Below are 17,421 nucleotides of genomic sequence, written 5' to 3' on the forward strand. Positions count from 1 at the left end.
GTCTCTTAGTGCTTTTCTACTCAGCTGTCATCATCAGGAAAGAGGGCCTCTTAAAATGTCTTAGTTCATTGGTTGTTAAAACTATAGATAACCGGTCAAAACGATACCCCAAGCCCAAGAAAACAACAATTGTAGAAGGCTAAAACGTGATGGTTCTAAAAAAATACTAAATATAAAAGGAAAGCAGCGAATATTGACTTAAATGGAAAGCAGACAGTTCGTCTTCTGCGTAATTCCTTGGTTTAGGCTCTGCTTAATCAAGGGCGTTAAAAAAGTTGTCTGTGTTTGTCCAGGCGGAGGGTCCCGTTCACTCTACTCCGGAGAGATTTGAAAATGCAGCCTTATTTCTACGGTTAGGCCTACCGTCCATAATAATCCGCCATGAAAACGGAGCTTTTCGAAAACGCTCTTCAAACCGGAGGAATTTAAAACGCCTCGGCTTCTCGTTTTCGTGTGAACAAAAAACATTTTCATTTGAACACAGAGCTTTACGAAAACGATGACTTTAGGAGTATAGTGCGATTTCACTGCTCGAGTTTTTCTCACACACAAGTCCAAAATGACCGGTGATAGTTGCGTTTTCAGATTTCTCACTAAGGGTAGTGTGGTGAACGGCCATTGTCTACAGATGCTTTAACGAATCCTTCATTAACATATAAATTATTTTTGCAATGTACATACTTGATGGAGCCATTAAAGCTTGACAGTTGCATATTCTTGGTTGTATTTAGCGTTATTAAATTTCACAAACCTGTGATTAAGTGTGATTAAAATGAAGAAAAAAATCATCACGATTGAAAATCAACAAAACTTTCAAGACGCCCTAAGATATAACGCAGTTAAATTGGTAATATTTCGTTTCGTGTTGATGTCTCAGACCAGTTTCTACTGTTATGTAAATGTAGGGTTTGATGGTCATCAAACATACAAAGAAATGAAGGTTTTTTTTTTCCCCTTATTTTATTTATTTGTCGCGGGATTAACCTTTACGAAACTAGTCCAAGATTCTACAAATTATATAAAAGTACAAGTGCATGCATACAATTTTTATGTCCATGAGTTGTGCTAAGTGATAAACATCCACCTCGTAATCTATATCTCATAGCTATGCGCTTTTGAATTTAACTCAGTATACTTATTTAGTCCTTAAAAGCAAATTCACTCCTTTATTTTTTTTTGCTTTTCAAGCTCCACCTACACTGAATCCGAAACTCGGGAATCGTTCTGTTGAACTGAACTCCACACTCAACTTGACATGCATTGTGAGAGGTGATCAGCCGCTACAGATTAACTGGACTAGGAATGGGGTGGATCTTGGTAACAGAAACAATAACACATACACGGTCGATCACATGACTTTTAACCATACGGGCTTGTATGGATGTATGGCCGAAAACTGGGCAGGAAAGACACATGCTCTATTTTGGATTGACGTAACAGGTAAGGTATCAAATTATTAAAACCATGGTTTCCAATCAATAACTGAACCAGTTTAATGACACTTTTGGTTCAGTTGTTCAAAACTGGTGCACTTTTCAATCAAGTGATGGCATCGATAGTTTTTCACATTTTTGCCTTCTGTACGTTGGAAATTTAACATTTTAAACTTGTAGCTATTGTGTTATATCGAGCAAGACCAACTGTAATTTCCTATAAAAATATTAAAAGCAACTATCCTCACAACCTTGAATAAAGGAACCTTTTCTCCCTACTTTCAGGCAATTACTACTTTAATGAATTAGAGAAAAGGATATCTTTTTTATCAGTTAACAATTTATTGTGACTTGTGAAAATGTGCGGGATTGATTTTGTTTCGATTCCTTTTTGTTTTCAAGGAAATTCTGAAGAATCTGTTCCTTTTTCCACCTTTTTATACTCTTAGGGTTAAGTTTAAGGGAAAGCTGTTTTTTGGCAGTTGGCACAAGATAGTGCTCTGGAAATCAGAAGTCTACTCTCTGAGGGTCAATATTATTTTTATGGGGGCTATACGTATCCTCTGAACTTTATAGTGCAAGGATGCACTGTTTTTGTTAAAACCCATAACATCTAGGGTACATGTAAGTAATAAATAACTGCTAGTAGTATTACTTTCAGTCTTGAAATAAATTATTATATTGAACGTGGAAATTACACAGTACAAAATGCTGAACCTAGGGTCGAGGCTATAAGCAAATATTTTGGGCTTACCCCTATCGTTCAGTATTCTTATTAAGCTTGGAGGGGTCCTAAAGCGTGTGCGCTGATTTCAAACTAACTTGAAAGATGTTGAACTTATTGTGGTCAAGCCTGGACACTTTCCGTGAAAAGTAAGGTGTGCTAATGATTTGTTCATGATCCTTGACGCTTCTTTGAATATCTTAATTGTTTTGAAAGGAAGTTTTGTTCAAAGTTGAATTCAACTTTGAACAACTGTGTGAATTTTCCGTTCTCACAAAATAGCATATTCAGGCCAAATATAGGGTTGATGACTGTATGATTTATTTTATTGTTTGACTGCCCTAGCTGAGACCCACAGTTTAAAAGAGAATCTGTTGGTAAAAAGTCTCTCCTCAGATTTACGTTTCTCCAAGAAACAAGTCTGTTACTGAGGGCCACCCAGCAAACTTCAGCTGCAAAGCCACAGGTGTTCCCAAGCCAACATTGTCCTGGACATTTAATGATGGGGACCTCCCATCAGGTGTCGATCAAAACAGTCTTGGTGAAGGATCATTTCTGGAGTTGCCTTACACTACAAAGCAAATGGAAGGCATCTACAAGTGTACAGCGGAAAACAAAGCTAACCCAACAACTTCCTCTGCTTATCTTCTTGTTTTTGGTATGGATAGAATGATACATAGTATACTATAATAAACATCATCACAGTTATGAATACAACTTAAACCGTTTCTGAGAGCTGCAAACATAAAGCCTGAAGAAAGTCCGGTTTTAAAGGGATTTGAAACCTTGACCTCCTAAGAGTTGTTTAGTACTCTCACCATAAAGACAACTACATTTGGGAACTTTTGCCACATTTGAACCTCACGTATGATCTCCAGCTTCCTGCTATCTTGAATTCTAATAATTTTCTCTTGAATATGTTTAACTCGTATCTTGAGATGGGCTCAACTGTATATACGTGTCAACATTTCTACCCATCTCCAGAGGCAAATATTTGTAACATGTGTATACCGTAAATCCTTGAATTAGTGCCCCCCTCGAGTAAGCACCCCTTCGAATAAACGCCCCTCCTATCAGCCAAACTTTGAAATAAGCATCCCCCCTCGAATAAGGACCCCCTTCACCTCTGCCCATTTTGTGGACGAGTACCGAGCCAACAAAAGATATATAGTTTTCGTCATGTAGTATTAGATTTGTACATTGTTTCAGTTTCAGAACACGTTTAAAAGTGAACACGTTGAACACATTAAGTAGTAACGATACCACAATTTTAACTTAAGGATGATTTTTTTATGTCGATAAACAGCTTATGTCGTTGTTTATCTGCAGATGGTGTATTAAATAAAATGATCATGTCTGGCCACGATTTGGGAAAAATTAAATAAGCGCCCCCTCGATTAAACACCTCCTCAAATAGGCACCCTCCATCTTCTCCTAAATTTGAAATAAGCGCCCCGGGCACTAATTTGACGATGTACGGTATCCATAAACTGCTAATGGCCAGAAATCGTTCTGATTAGCGAATTTGAATCAACTTGCATGTTTAAATTCTTTTTATGGCAAGTTTGGCACCTGCCATGTTGAGAAAAAAGGCGAATTGTATCTCTTTCCTCAGTAAATTTACATGAAGGAAAGATGAAGCTCAAACTTGGTGAAGGTAAATGGGGAATGGAAATAATAAGAACTCATGATAATAAATACTCCAAAACGCCGTGTAAACAAAATTAATATAAGTCCATGACTTATCAGAATTTGACTGTTTCTGTTAAACTTTGCTGATCGCTTGGCGGTGTTTGTCTCTAAAGAAAAACCCAGTGCTGAAGTAAGCCCAATTCCATATCCAGAGCTGTCAGTAGGAGATGAACTCAGATTAACTTGTCAAGGCAATAAAGCTACTGTGAAGATCAAATGGAAGAAAGATGATGATGCAGTAATCCCAAGAGCACAGATTGATACGCAATTAGATGGCAAATTGAGCAAACTCTTTATTGAGGGAGTCGTCGAGGGTGATAGTGGTGAATATTCTTGTGAAGCACATAACAGACCAGGTATTGTGGCCTGCTCTGCTGTGAAGATCAATGTCAGGGGTAAGATGACTTTTCCATTTGTTTGGTAGAGGATAATTATCATTTATATCATATTCAAAGTTTTCTTGCATTTTGATTGGTTCTTGCTTGTGATCAATTGGAGGACAGATGTAGATGCAGACATTAACACTTTTTTTTTTCTTTGTAATATAAAACAAATAGATATATTCTATGTTGCTGTTCATTTAATCAGCAATTGATCACAGAAGAGGAAAAAATGTAGTAAAAACATCAGTGATTCACTCTGCTATTGGTAACAGTGAAGAACAGTTCCCAAAAGATATTTTCGGCCAGCTGTCGGCCAAATGTTTTCGTTATGTTTTAGGCCAAAGTGTGGGCGGTCCGTCAGCAACCTGCCAGCAACCTGCCAGTAACCTGCCAGTAACCTGTCGGTCGGTCGTAAACTGAAATGATCGTTAACATTTACTTATCTTTGCTTCTAAAACTACATAGGAAAAGGAAAGGTCTATTAAAAAAAGATACCTTGCTCAGCGCTTTCGATAGCTACTGCGGCTTTTGCCCCGTGGACGTGTTTCTGAGAGCCAGTGGGTGTTTGGAATGGTAGAGCAAGATACTGGGAGAAGTCTAGTTTTTTATATTCCAGATCGCCAATGAGAGACCTTGGTAATGAAGGTGATGAATGGGACAACCGAAGCCAAACTGCCAGGTTACCTCAACGAGTGCAACTGGAGTAAACTCCATCAAGAGGTGAGCCCGGTAGACAGATGCCATTACACGCTCTTCAACTGGAAAAGTTTTGACACTGTTTTTGGTCAATTTTGGTGTATTTAACACTGTCGGTAATGTCGGTAAGCTATTGGCCAACAGTTGACTGACAGGCTACTGAGAGCCAAAAATGGGAGCCATTGTTCATTATTACGCGGCTATTACCTTGTGTGCCACTTATTTTGGTCTTACCACATTTTGATGTCATCTGTGATCAATTACTTAACTGATTCATAACAACATGGAATCTATTTGTTAAACAGACACAGGCGTTTTAGTGGAAAATACAGTACTCGTGAAATTCATATGAAAGTACATCTGGAAGCCAAGTGACCTATTTTTCATGTGCTCACTAGTGAGGATATTGATGACGTCATTTCCCACTTTTTCAGGGTTGTTTGCCCAAGCAGTCAGTCTGTCTATATAACAAGAAGAAATTTACATGGTGGCTTGAAGATATGCATTTTATTTTCTCCTGTTGAGAGCAATATTTTACGCACTTACTGTACCGTGCTTGTTTGTAAAATGTTGTTTTTAACACTCAAAATGAAATTCACATATTCGTTCCGCCGTGTAATATTCTCTATTTATTACTGATCTTGTCCCTACAAAGGGTAAAAAACTGTTGCAGGTAGTCTTTCATTGTCACTGTTTTGGCTTAACTGTTATGACTAGCTGCTGCTAAATTCGTCAGGATGATGCTGGCAGTACTACTCTACAATGCTACAAATCTACAAGTCTACAATAATATTGTATAAACTCATAACTGCATATTTGTAAGCTAAAGGCTATCTATTAAAGGCACAACACGTTCAAAGCACCTTATCAGTATATGTGACAGATGGACTAAATTTAACTGCTTACAATTTGGGAATACGTGGAGGCTGCGATGGTGCCTCATGGTTACCAAATTACCATGGTTGCGAATTACCTGGTCCTTCAGGTTAGGTGTTGGCATAACGCTGACAAACCTTACCGTAAAAAAACTAATTGTTACAGAAAGCTACACTAGAGACCATTAACCTGTGGCAGCAGAAACAACACAATCCAAGCAACCGGACTAATGACAAGTGTTGGCCAAACCCAGCTGGGGCTAACATCTTGAGACATCTATCGTCAGACATCTGTCATCAAAGGAGAAGATCAGAGTTGGCTGCTGGAATGCGCGCACCATGTATCAGACTGACAAGGTGGCTCAAGTCGTAACGAAGATGGACAGGTACAGAACAGACTTCATCAGGATAAGTTGAAGGAAGATGGACAGGACCAGGAATGATGAAAGAAAGATCTCGGCACAAGGTGATACACTCAGTATAGCCTGCGAACAGGCTCCCGGTGAGCCCAAATGATGCAAGGGAGCCTGCAGACATTCTATTGATGCCGCCGTTCTATGATACCAGCTCCTGGTATCATGATATGATTGGTTAAATCGCTGATTGTTGACATCTTCGAGATGAACATTTGACAGATCTTTGTAAAATTATACGACTCCAACGGTTCGTTACAATAGTGCATTTGCCGTTCTCTTTTAAGTTTCGGTCTCTCGACCTTTCGTTATTTCACAAGTGGTTTTGAAGGGTACTTTATGCTCTGTTACGAGGCGAAATTTTAAGTAGAAGCTAGTGGAGTGGAGCCGTTTGGCGGTGCTATAGCAATTTTTTAGGGGTCCGCTGTTATCTGCTTGTCGCTTCGCTGAGTTTGACACCTCTATCATGTGCTTATAATTTCTTTAGGCTCATTTCAGTATTGCAAAATATGGTTGAAGCTCTCTAAGTATTGACTCTGGAGGGACAAAGTGTTTGAAGTATTCCTTGAACATGCTGCTTACTTGCACTCTATATTATGACGCCCGGCCCGGCTATTTGATTAGCTCGATTAGAACCGTTTGCAACTACCGAAAGTTTAGGTTTTTGACAGGTCTAATTACCTCATTGACTGATTTGTTGCAGGCTTATCACCAAGGGCGGATAGGCACATCAAAAACAAAGTCTATAGGCTCCCCTGTCCCCGCCCCGATCGCTTTGCTCTCCGAATTCTTCTGTTTCGCCCTCGCCGAAATTTTTTTCCGTCCTTGCCAGGAGCCTGTTCGCAGGCTACACTCAGTACGAAAGGACAGTCAGCATGCAGAAGGGATGGCGATCATCATGTCAGTCAAAGCAGCGAAGGCATTGACAGAGTGGTAGCCATTGAGGGAAAGACTTGTCATGGCTATATTTAACTCCAATTACACCAAACTCACTGTCATCACGTGCTCGCACCCAAACAAGATGTCGAGGAAGAGAAGAAAGATGCTTCTTTTATGACGAGCCACAGCAAGTCAATCAAGAGGTACAATCACATGAAGTGCTGTTTGTGATTGAAGATTTTAACGCTCATGCTGGGAATGACAGTGAACGCCATGATAAGATTATGGGGACAAATGGGTGTGGTAGCATCAACAGCAACGGACGCAGACTGTGTGATCTGTGTGAGGAGAATATAATTTGGCCATTTGAGGAAGTCTATTGCAGCACAAAGAGATTGGCAAGATCGCTTGAACATCCCCAGATGGCAAGGCACACACCCAGATAGATCACATTATCATCAGCAGCAACTGGAAGAACCCGCTTTCAAACAAGAATGTTCAAAGAGGAGAAGATGTGTGAAGATGTGTGGAACACTGACCATCAACCTGCACAAAACTAAGTTCCAGAGACCGAGGCAACACTTAAGCTTGAACTCAGAAACTGCTTCCAAGCACTCAAGGTAGAATCGGTGGAACCCGACCTCTGCACTTTCCACTATTGGACAGTGAGAGAAGCAGGAGAGGAGATCCTTGGATTCAGAAGAAGGAAGAAAGAACACTGGATTCAGGAAGGAACGTGGGACAAGATCTCAGAAAGAAAGAGGATGAAGGATAAGATAGATTCAAAAAGGTCAGAGAGAGGGAAAGATTGCTACAGAAAGAAGTACCAAGACATGGACAAGGAGCTGAAGGATATGGCCAAGAGGTACAAGAAGGATTACATCGAAAGTCTGGCTGAGAAAGCAGAATTTTTTTTTTTTTAATTTTTTTTTTTTTTAATTGTTATTTTTTTTTCAATGTTTGTAATACATTTTTTTATTTTCATTATTTTTATCAATTTAATCCTTTGGTTTCAAAATTCTCTCCTATTTTGTATTCTTTTTTTTTTTAATTTGTTTTAATTGATTTACATTTACAAGCACAGTATACACAGGAAAAAAACTAAACAAATAAAAAGAGGAAATAATAATATTACGGCACAATACTTACTTACAGTACAATATGATCCTTAAGACTACTTACATCGTTCTTTACATAGCTAAAACAACACAGTTTGGAGAATGTCCAGTTTTTTTTGTTTTTTTTGCTTTAAATTTTAAAAGGCAGCACAACTAACGCTGCCTTTGCTATATATGTACAGTATAAGCATTATATTACTAACCAAAAAACAAAAAGAAAAAAAACATTACTTAGTTAACAAAACAAAGAAAACACGTCATCAGTGCATGTTAAATAATATGTTGAAAGGATTTTTGGAAAGCAGTAATAGACTTGTTTTTTAATGCAATTTCTTTTTGTATGTTTAATTTTTCTTTTAGAAGTATGAGAAAACTGTCGAAAGAGAGCTTTTCGTCGTGCAGGCAGCTGCAGTATATAGAAAATTTCGCAATTAGAAGCACATAGTTCAAAGAGTATCTATGTTCCGTTTTGTCAAAAACACCGTATAAAATCATGCTATTTGATAATGCTAGTTGCTGTTTCGTTTTGTTTGTCCACCAGTTTTGAAAGGTCTTCCCAAAGGCTATAACGGAAGAGCGTCGTAAGAACAAATGGTCTAGGGAGTGTGTATCAGCCAAGCATTGAGGACATACATCGTTGTCAGATTATTTGGTTCTAAAGAGAGACATTTTCGTTGCGAGAATGTTGCGTATTACCTTATATTGAAACATTGTTATTTTAATATCACACTTGATCTGGAAAGGCAATTCGTACACTATTTGGACGGTTTCCGGGGTGAAACCATGTTTTAAGATTTTAGTTACAGCAGTAGGTGCTACGAAGAATTTCTTCAACAGCAAGTTGTACACATATTTGGTGGAAATGGTTTCTTCTTTTTCCTCACTTTCTGGGCATCGCGAAGGAGGATTTTCAGATACTTACCTCGAAGAAGTAAGACCGAAGTGGAGGGTGAAGGGCGTTTTGAGCTGAAACTTATAACAAAAGGACAGGAATTTACCGTCCTCTTCAAGGAGATCCTGGATTTGTATTATATTTTGGTCAAACCAACTTTTGTAGAATACAGGTTTACCATTAATTAAAATTTTTCGATTATTCCAAATTACCTTTTCATAAGTGAGGGAAGTCTTACTTCTTATAGAATCTTTAGTCATTTGCCATTCTTTTAGTACGTCAACATAAAAAGGTGGTAAATTGCCGAGCTGTAGTGTGTTAATGTCATAGTTACAATATGTCAAGAAGTGTAATCCACCATATCTCTCTAGGGCTGCGCTAGGGATGATTTTCCGGGATGTTACGTTTTAGGATTTTATGGTGGTATCCATGCGACTTTTAAGGCTTTATTCAAGATATACCAATAATAGTTGATTTCTTGATTTTAGGGGGCTTCTCATCCCAAATAAAATTAAAAATTGTTGAGTTGATTTCTTTAATTAGTTGTTCAGGGATAACGAGTACAGATGTATTGTAAATGAAAGTGCACCTAACCCCCATTTTTTTTTTTTTTTCGCTAAAACGAATCTACATGTTATTTGAAATGCTTCTGCGAAAAAAAATTTGGATTCGGTTAAATCCTCGATTTGCTGTGCCCCGACGAAATCTCAAAAATAGCCCCAAAACACCGCCATTTTGTTTCACGACCGATTTCGAGGAGAATGGGTCCAGCGGCTGTTGTGACGTCTACCTAGGAAGGTCGAATATCTCACGTCCTCTCATTTCCTTCAGGATGGTGCAAGACACATCCGAAAAGTGCGCAGAAATGCCTTCCAAAAGTGCTATCGGCTGTTACAGCAATATTCCAGATCTAAAAAAAGATATACTGAACAATGTACTGGCGATGATCGGTCAATGGAACAATAAAGACATAAACGATGGTTGATTTTGTCGAACCGAAACAAGCGAACTGAGTCTGTGAGAACCATTGAAGAACTCTCATTGGAATTTGTTCCGCAGACTTTCAAACGCTATTTTCAAAATTTTCTGCTTAAAGCCAACCAGCAATTTGTCGAAATACTACCGACAACCCACATCTTCCAGTCCCGCAGTATTTATAACATAGCCGGCAAAGTTGTGTGATCAATCAAGAAGTGTTACGACCAAATATACTGATGTGAAATAGGTCGCAACTGTACGCCGCCAACCAGCACTTATTTCTCTTTCGATTTCGATAAAAGTCCAAGATTAATTCTTTAGAATTACATGATAACAAAATTTTTATACTCACAGAGTTTTTCGAAGATTTGGAAATCAGCAGTGCGACAAACATTCTATACATTAGTGTCGAAAATATGACCGCGTAACATTATCTGCGGACCGCTTAGGGAACACATTCTTTCCACTTATCCGACGAATTTCACTGCAAATTTTGAAATAAAATTACACTGGTTATTAGGAGTTACGACTTAAAACGTGTGACAATGTGAAATCAGTAATTGTATGAAATGTTTTTTCCCGCCTTGCTTCCCGCAGCTTCAAAAATACAGGTCCAAACAATGCTACGGTTTTCAATCGATCGAAGCCAGTGTTTTTGGAGGTCATCAAGTCTCGAAAACTGCAACACTTACGTCGTTCTTATAAACATGAAGCATTCCAGAAAGTATAACACAAACTGGATTTAGTAGAACAACCATACTTTGACAAAATACATTCTCGCTGAGGACAAATGTAAACGGGCTATAACCACGCGTGGGAGTCTTGTGTTTAGGTGACGAAATTACCATCCAAAGTAGTCCTTGAGTTTTCTTTCCTGCTTTTCGTTTGCCTGCCCCTCCACTTCGTATCTAGCTTTCCATTCTTAATATACAAGCCGCTCGTCCGCAGAGAAGTCAGAGAGCTGACTGAGGCGCCATTGTGTTTGGTTCCTGGGTAGACGTCATCAGCAACCGCCGCCCCAGACTCCCTGAAACGCGGTCGTGTAACACTTCAGTCGCGACTTTGAAAGGGCGTAGAAAATCGAGGATTCAACCAAATTCAAAACTTTTTTTCGCCCATATGCTTCAAATAACAAGTGAATTCGTTTTAGCGAAAAAAAAAAAAAAATTCGGGGGTTAGGTCCACTTTAATTTTGAAAGACCTAACGTTTTAACGATGTTTATCTTACCAAGAAGCGTAAGGTTTCTTCTCTTCCAACTATTTAAAGTCTTTTCTAGGTTCCGGATTTTCTCTATAAAATTTAACTCAGCTGCTTTACGCGAATCGTATGAGAAAAAAACACCAAGGGCTTTTATTGGGTCTCGTGGCCAGCGAAAACCGAATGGAGTTTCAAGGTTGTTTTTCCAACTACCGAGCCACATCTCTTCTGTTTTTGTAGCATCAATTTCTAAGCCAGAGAGATTTTTAAAGTTATTTAGAAGTATCAGTAGTTCTGGTATAGAATCCAGGTCTCGCACGAAAACCGTGGTGTCGTCAGCGTATAAAGACGCTCTGATTTCTTTCTCACCTACTTTACTTCCCTTTATCGTATTTTTGTTTCTAATTGCATTGGCAAGAGCTTCGATACCTATCACAAAAAGCAAACCGGACAGGGGGCAACCTTGGCTCACACCCCTCTCTAAAGCAAAGAATCCTGACGCATGGCCATTGTTTAAAACACAGCTTGTAACGTTGTTGTAAAAGATTTCACCCAGTTTATAACGTCAGGTCCAAAATTAAACTTGTTAAGGGTGTCGATAAGGACATCCCATTCAATAGTGTCGAGAGCTTTTCGAAAATCAATAAAAAGGGCAACTCCCGGGACATTTTTCTCGTCTGTATATGACATTATGTCCAAAATTAAACGAACGTTTTCACCGCTAGAACGGCCTTTAACGTAACCCGTTTGGTCAGGGTTAATAATTTTTGGAAGAACTTTTCTAATCTCTTCGCAATTGTTTTCGTCAGCATTTTATAGCCAACGTTAAGAAGAGAGATTGATCTGAGATTCTTCAGTGATGTGGTGTCTTTATTTGGTTTCAGGATGAGTGTAATAATCCCTCTTTTTTGAGAAATTGACAAAGTTCCTGTATCAAAAGCAACGTTAGAACTTTTTACCATATGAAGATGCAATTCTTTCCAAAAAATATTCATAAAACTCTGCAGGTAATCCATCTGTTCCCGGCGATTTTTCGTTTTGGAAATCATTTAAGGCTTTCAGGCATTCTTCAGCGGAGACCTTTCCTTGACACATTTGCTGGTCCGTATTCTCTAGAAGGATAATGTTTTCGAAGAAAGCGGAACCTGCATCGTTTGAATTTTCAGTATGCGTGGCGGAAGTGTAAAGAGCTTTATAATATTCCATTTGCTCTCAGAGAATCTCGAATTGATCGTTTGTGACTGTGCCGTTTGAGCGTTTTAATTTTGCAATTGCCTTTTTTTTTTTTCATGATTTCTTTTTTCAAGGTTATAGAAGTAACGGGTGTTGCGTTTGCCGTCTTCGTACCACCTCACCTTACTTCTTAGAATTGCACCTTTGGTCTTGTATTGCATAATCCTCGGGCGAAGTCTGATGTTTAGAATTTCACAAATTATATATTTGTTATTTCGCTCTGCTTCAACTCTTTTAAACATATCATTAATGCGGTTCTGCAGAATGGTTTCAGTGGATTTTCTTTCTCTAGATTTGTTTTTGGAATATTCCACGGTAAAACCTCTAATCTCCATTTTAATCAGATCCCATTTCAGGTTTAAATCTTCGACATCAATGTACTTTTGCTTGAAATTTTTGAGTTATACACGCAACAATGACACGTAATTTTCATCATGAAAGAGTGACTGATTAAATTTCCAAGAACCTGGACCTTTCTTTTATTTCAGTTCTTCACTTTTAAAGTGAATAAAAATAGCAGAGTGGTCCGTTTCAGGTTCGAAAGTGATTGTGCATTTGTTGGTCAGGTTCATTAGCTGTCTGGAAATTAGAAAATAATCAAGACGACATTGTATTTTAAGACTTATTTCGCCATGTAAACTTCTCTTCGTTTGGGTTTCGTTGCCTCCAGATGTCCGTTGGCTCATACATATCACATAATTTATTAATTTTCCGGGAGAAAGGATTGCCGCCCTTCTTATCTATGTCAGTCAACGTACAATTAAAGTCGCCACCTATGATTATTGTTTCTTCTGCATAGTCTTTAAGTTGATGTTGTAATTCTTTAAAAAAGAAGACCTGTTGATGGACATCATTTGGTGAATAAATGTTTACAAGTACAAGTCGTGTATCTAAAAACATCCCGTCTAAAATTATGTATCCACCGTTTCTGTCGTTAATTTGTTTTTCAATTTTGAAATTTAATTTTGGATGAAAGAGAATCATGGTCCCTTTGCTATGATTTGTACCGTGATTAAAGACAATTTCGCCTCCCCATTCTGCTCGCCAGGCGTTTTCGCATTCTTTTGCACTGTATGTTTCTTGCAAGAAGATAAAGGAGCTACTTTGATGATGCAGCCACCTAAACACGGCGCGACGTTTTAGCGATTTGTTTAGTCCCCTGACATTCACTGATAGGCCTTTGATATCACAAAGATTAGTCATTAAGAATTAAAGCAAAGTGTGTTGCCACAGATCCCAGAAGATCAACAAACCGCTCATACGGTTCGACAGTTTTCACAGTTTCTGACAGATTAGACTGTTGAAATTTGCATATTGGAGTTTGATTTTGTATCTTAATATAGAAAAATCCGATTTACATTCTAGATATGTTTGATTGTTTGATAGCATTTGAAAAACGTGTTTGTAACGCAAACCAAGAGAAAAATTAAGCGTACTTACATAAAATAAAACAAAAAGAATAACACTGACATTAAAAGGTCCAAAAAGACCTGAACGCGAAGGAATACATATAATTTTTCGCATTTCAGACTGGCTTTTGGTTATAAAGATTATTTTGCGAAATACAAACGACCTTAAACAAACGTATTTTTTCTTTGGCACTCCGAATAAACATCACCATTTACATCAAAATTTGACAAGCTCTTGATTTGTAGGGAATAAAAGGAGGGAAGAAGAAGGAAAAATAATAACATCGAGACGAGTCTGATTTAACTTTGTTATTCAGCTTTCGTTGTTTCTACTCCATTTTTTTGGAATTTGATCAAAAGTGTAACGCTTTCCGTTTACAATAAGACGGTCTCCAGTGATCGTAGCTCTCGTACCCGCTATCTTTCGTGCTTACTTCATTGCTGGTACTAATATCGTTTTTCTGATTTTCCGTACAGCCGGAGGCAGGTCCTCGGGAAGGCTATAACGACTGCCTTTTAGGTTGTATCTTTGCCGCCAAACCAAGTCTCGATCTTCTCGACAAGTAAAACGCGCAATGACCGGTCTGGGCCTTCCACTACTTTGTTTAGACTTACCTAAACGATGCCGGTCACAGAATTTCGTTGAATTGACTATTTCTTCGCTAATCTAGCGGACAACATTACATTTTTGACTTGAGCTGTACAGTTCTCTCTCTCTGAGTCCTCTATCCCATATATGATTAAGTTCCCACGTCTGCTGTAAATATTCTGTCGGATAAGCTCATCCTCGATTCATTCCTCATTTGATCTTCTTCGCACCTGTTAACTCTCTCCTTGACTTCTTTATGCTCTGCTTGTGTAAATTAAGGGGATTCTTCTAGCGACTTGACTTGTTCGCATAGCGGAGAGATTTCTGCATTTGCTAGGTCGAGTCCAGATTGCATATCTTCTAATTTTCTTCGTATTTTCTTTATCTTTGCTTTCTAGTGCTGAAATGCGTTCTAGCATTTCAAGGTAAATAGCGTCGCCATCTTGGTCACTATTAGAACTGCCTTCTCTCGCTCGCTTGCCTTGGGTCTGAACTTGCCTTTTTGGTGGCATACTTCTACTTCTACTCGTTTTTAATAGTAAAGATTAAAACCAGAGAGCAGGAGAGGCATTTCAGTGCGTTTTCTACGAACTTTTCATCGGAGCGCACGTCCACACTCTAGCGCCTCATCACCAATCTCCGAGAGTGGTTACAGCACATCAGGAACTGAATATGCTATATACCATCATGAAGACACTCAGAGTTGGATATAACAGTGGAAGCATGCCTGTGAAGGATGAAACAGCAGAGTTTTGTCTCGAGTGGAATACAATCTAAAGAGATGGCAAGAGCATCTGTTGCCATCTCTTTAGATTGGCACGGTAGAAGACAATCAATCATCCGAAACCTGAAAACACAGCCCCAATATCCAAAGCTGCTCAAGACATGGACATAAACACTGAGCTGCAGTCAATTCAAGAAATCAAGGCCATCAGGGAGATGAAGAATAACGAAGCACCTCGAGTAGTCGACATCAGCACTGAACTATTAAAAGCAGTAGAATTTCTAATGCCCACCATCCTGCTAAAGATTTTCCACGAAATCTGGATTTTCAAGAATATGCCTGAAGACTCTAAGACTGCCTTGATCGAGAAGCTGGTGAAAGACCTATCTGATTTTAGCAACTGGAGAGGTATAACACTCTTGAGTCCTACAAGCAAAGAAGAACAAAGGGGAACATGCAAAGGGAATTCTTGCAGTGACCACATCTTAACGCTCAGGCAGATCTTGGAACAAGTATGAAAGTGAAACAGCACATAACAAAAAAAACAAAATAGAGTGTTGATGACGTCGATACCACCTTCACAGTCTTCGAAAAAGCGTTTGACAGTATTCACAGAGAAATGCTATAGCGCATCCTACGACACTACGGAATACCATCCAAGATAGTGAATATCATCATGAATCTGTACCATGACTGCCAAGGCCAGGTCATTTGCAGAAACAAGTTGACACAGTCTTCGCTCATCAAAACAAGTGTCAATCAAGGGTGAATACTCTCCCTGTTCCTATGCCGCAAAAGAAAAAAAAAATGAAAAGGGCATTTGACAGACTTTCTCAAACATGCTCAGTGATCTTGATTATGCAGATGACATTTACTTCTTAGCCTATACCACCACCGTGACATGCAGGCCATGGTCGGGGAGCCAGCATCCACAGCTGCTATGCTTGGGATCGGGTGGGTTAGTGGGTACGTGCAGGCAAGGTGCCTGGGACATCCAGAGGCCTCTTCATTTGCTCACATTTAGGGTCTTACTGGGTTAGCACTAATCAGTTTTTGAACAACCAAGGTGAGATTGAGAGTGACACCGTGATTGTCTCAACCAAGAACTCAATGCAATGACCCTGGTCAGGGCTTGAACCTGGACAGCTTTGGCCCAAGTCCAGTGTGCCAACATTAGGCCACTGTTCCGCCCACCTGATTAACAATACTAAAATAGAAAACTACCAAACAGAAGTTTTGTATAGTCATGCTAAATGTTCCCTACTCAGGTTCTATTGCCAGGCTGGCTCTGGAGTGGTATTATATTGCGGGACCCATGCTTGGTTGCACTGTCATATTTGCTGTTGGCTGGTACATCTGCAAACGTCGAAGCGCAGGTGAAAAGATTCCGCTCAGACTTTGAGCTATAGGTGCAAAAAATATTTACTAAAAATCTACTCACAGCACATTAACTTTTTGAATACTATTTAAAAAATTTCATTGTAATTCATTACTCTAGGTGACCCCATGGTTAAACCCCCAAGCATTCTCTAAAAAGTTAATGTCAAACCTCGTAAGAATGCTTAACGCGTGTGTTATTGTGCTTTCAACTAATGCGAAACGTCTTTTTTCATTGAACTATGGATAAATTCAAGTTCAATTTTCTCTCGCGGGGTCAGCTTAAGAGCTTTAATCTCGATAAGTTCTTCTTTCCTTTATTCAAAATATTTCCATGCTATGAGGATTTTTTGGTAACTTTATTTTTGCCATTATTGCTCGAATGTTCTGCGGAAATCACCTTAAAAGTGTTTTTTATCCTGGTCTTCTGTTTTTCTTTGCTAGTTTTGCTAAAAGATTTTGTTTTAAAGAAGAAATAATCTACTTTTTCTCCCTTCTCTACAAGTTAGTCACAGATTCATAAGAAATTCAGTTTCAGTGCCATGTAAAACACTTCAGTTGAACTGCTCAGCCCAAGACATAAATCATTGCCAGCTAATTTAGCTACACCAACTAGTGAATGCCAGATTTTAGAACACGTATTTGATAATAGACCATAAAATTATTCGTATTTTCTGTGTTGGACTGGAACTATAGCTTGCAACTGAGGCTAATGCAGGGAGTCTTTTTAAATCCAAATGACATCTATCTCTTTTTAATGATATTCCCCTGCATGAGCCCCTATTGCAAGCTAGTTCCAGTCCACTAC

General features: G+C 38.8%; 1 protein-coding gene across 1 annotated transcript in view; it reads left to right on the top strand.

Moving 5' to 3' along the window:
* Positions 1–17,421, top strand: part of LOC110044309 (vascular endothelial growth factor receptor 1-like) — a 108,353-nt gene that overhangs the window by 68,558 nt on the left and 22,374 nt on the right. The window contains exons 15-18 of the mRNA XM_089276421.1: positions 1,189–1,440; positions 2,543–2,815; positions 3,963–4,244; positions 16,505–16,612. Of these exons, the coding sequence (XP_089132547.1) occupies positions 1,189–1,440; positions 2,543–2,815; positions 3,963–4,244; positions 16,505–16,612 (915 nt within the window). The remainder of the gene's footprint in view (positions 1–1,188; positions 1,441–2,542; positions 2,816–3,962; positions 4,245–16,504; positions 16,613–17,421) is intronic.

The sequence above is a fragment of the Orbicella faveolata genome, unplaced genomic scaffold, assembly GCF_042242905.1.
Source record: "Orbicella faveolata isolate gen_17 unplaced genomic scaffold, um_ofav_v1 contig_4, whole genome shotgun sequence".
NCBI lineage: Eukaryota > Metazoa > Cnidaria > Anthozoa > Scleractinia > Merulinidae > Orbicella > Orbicella faveolata.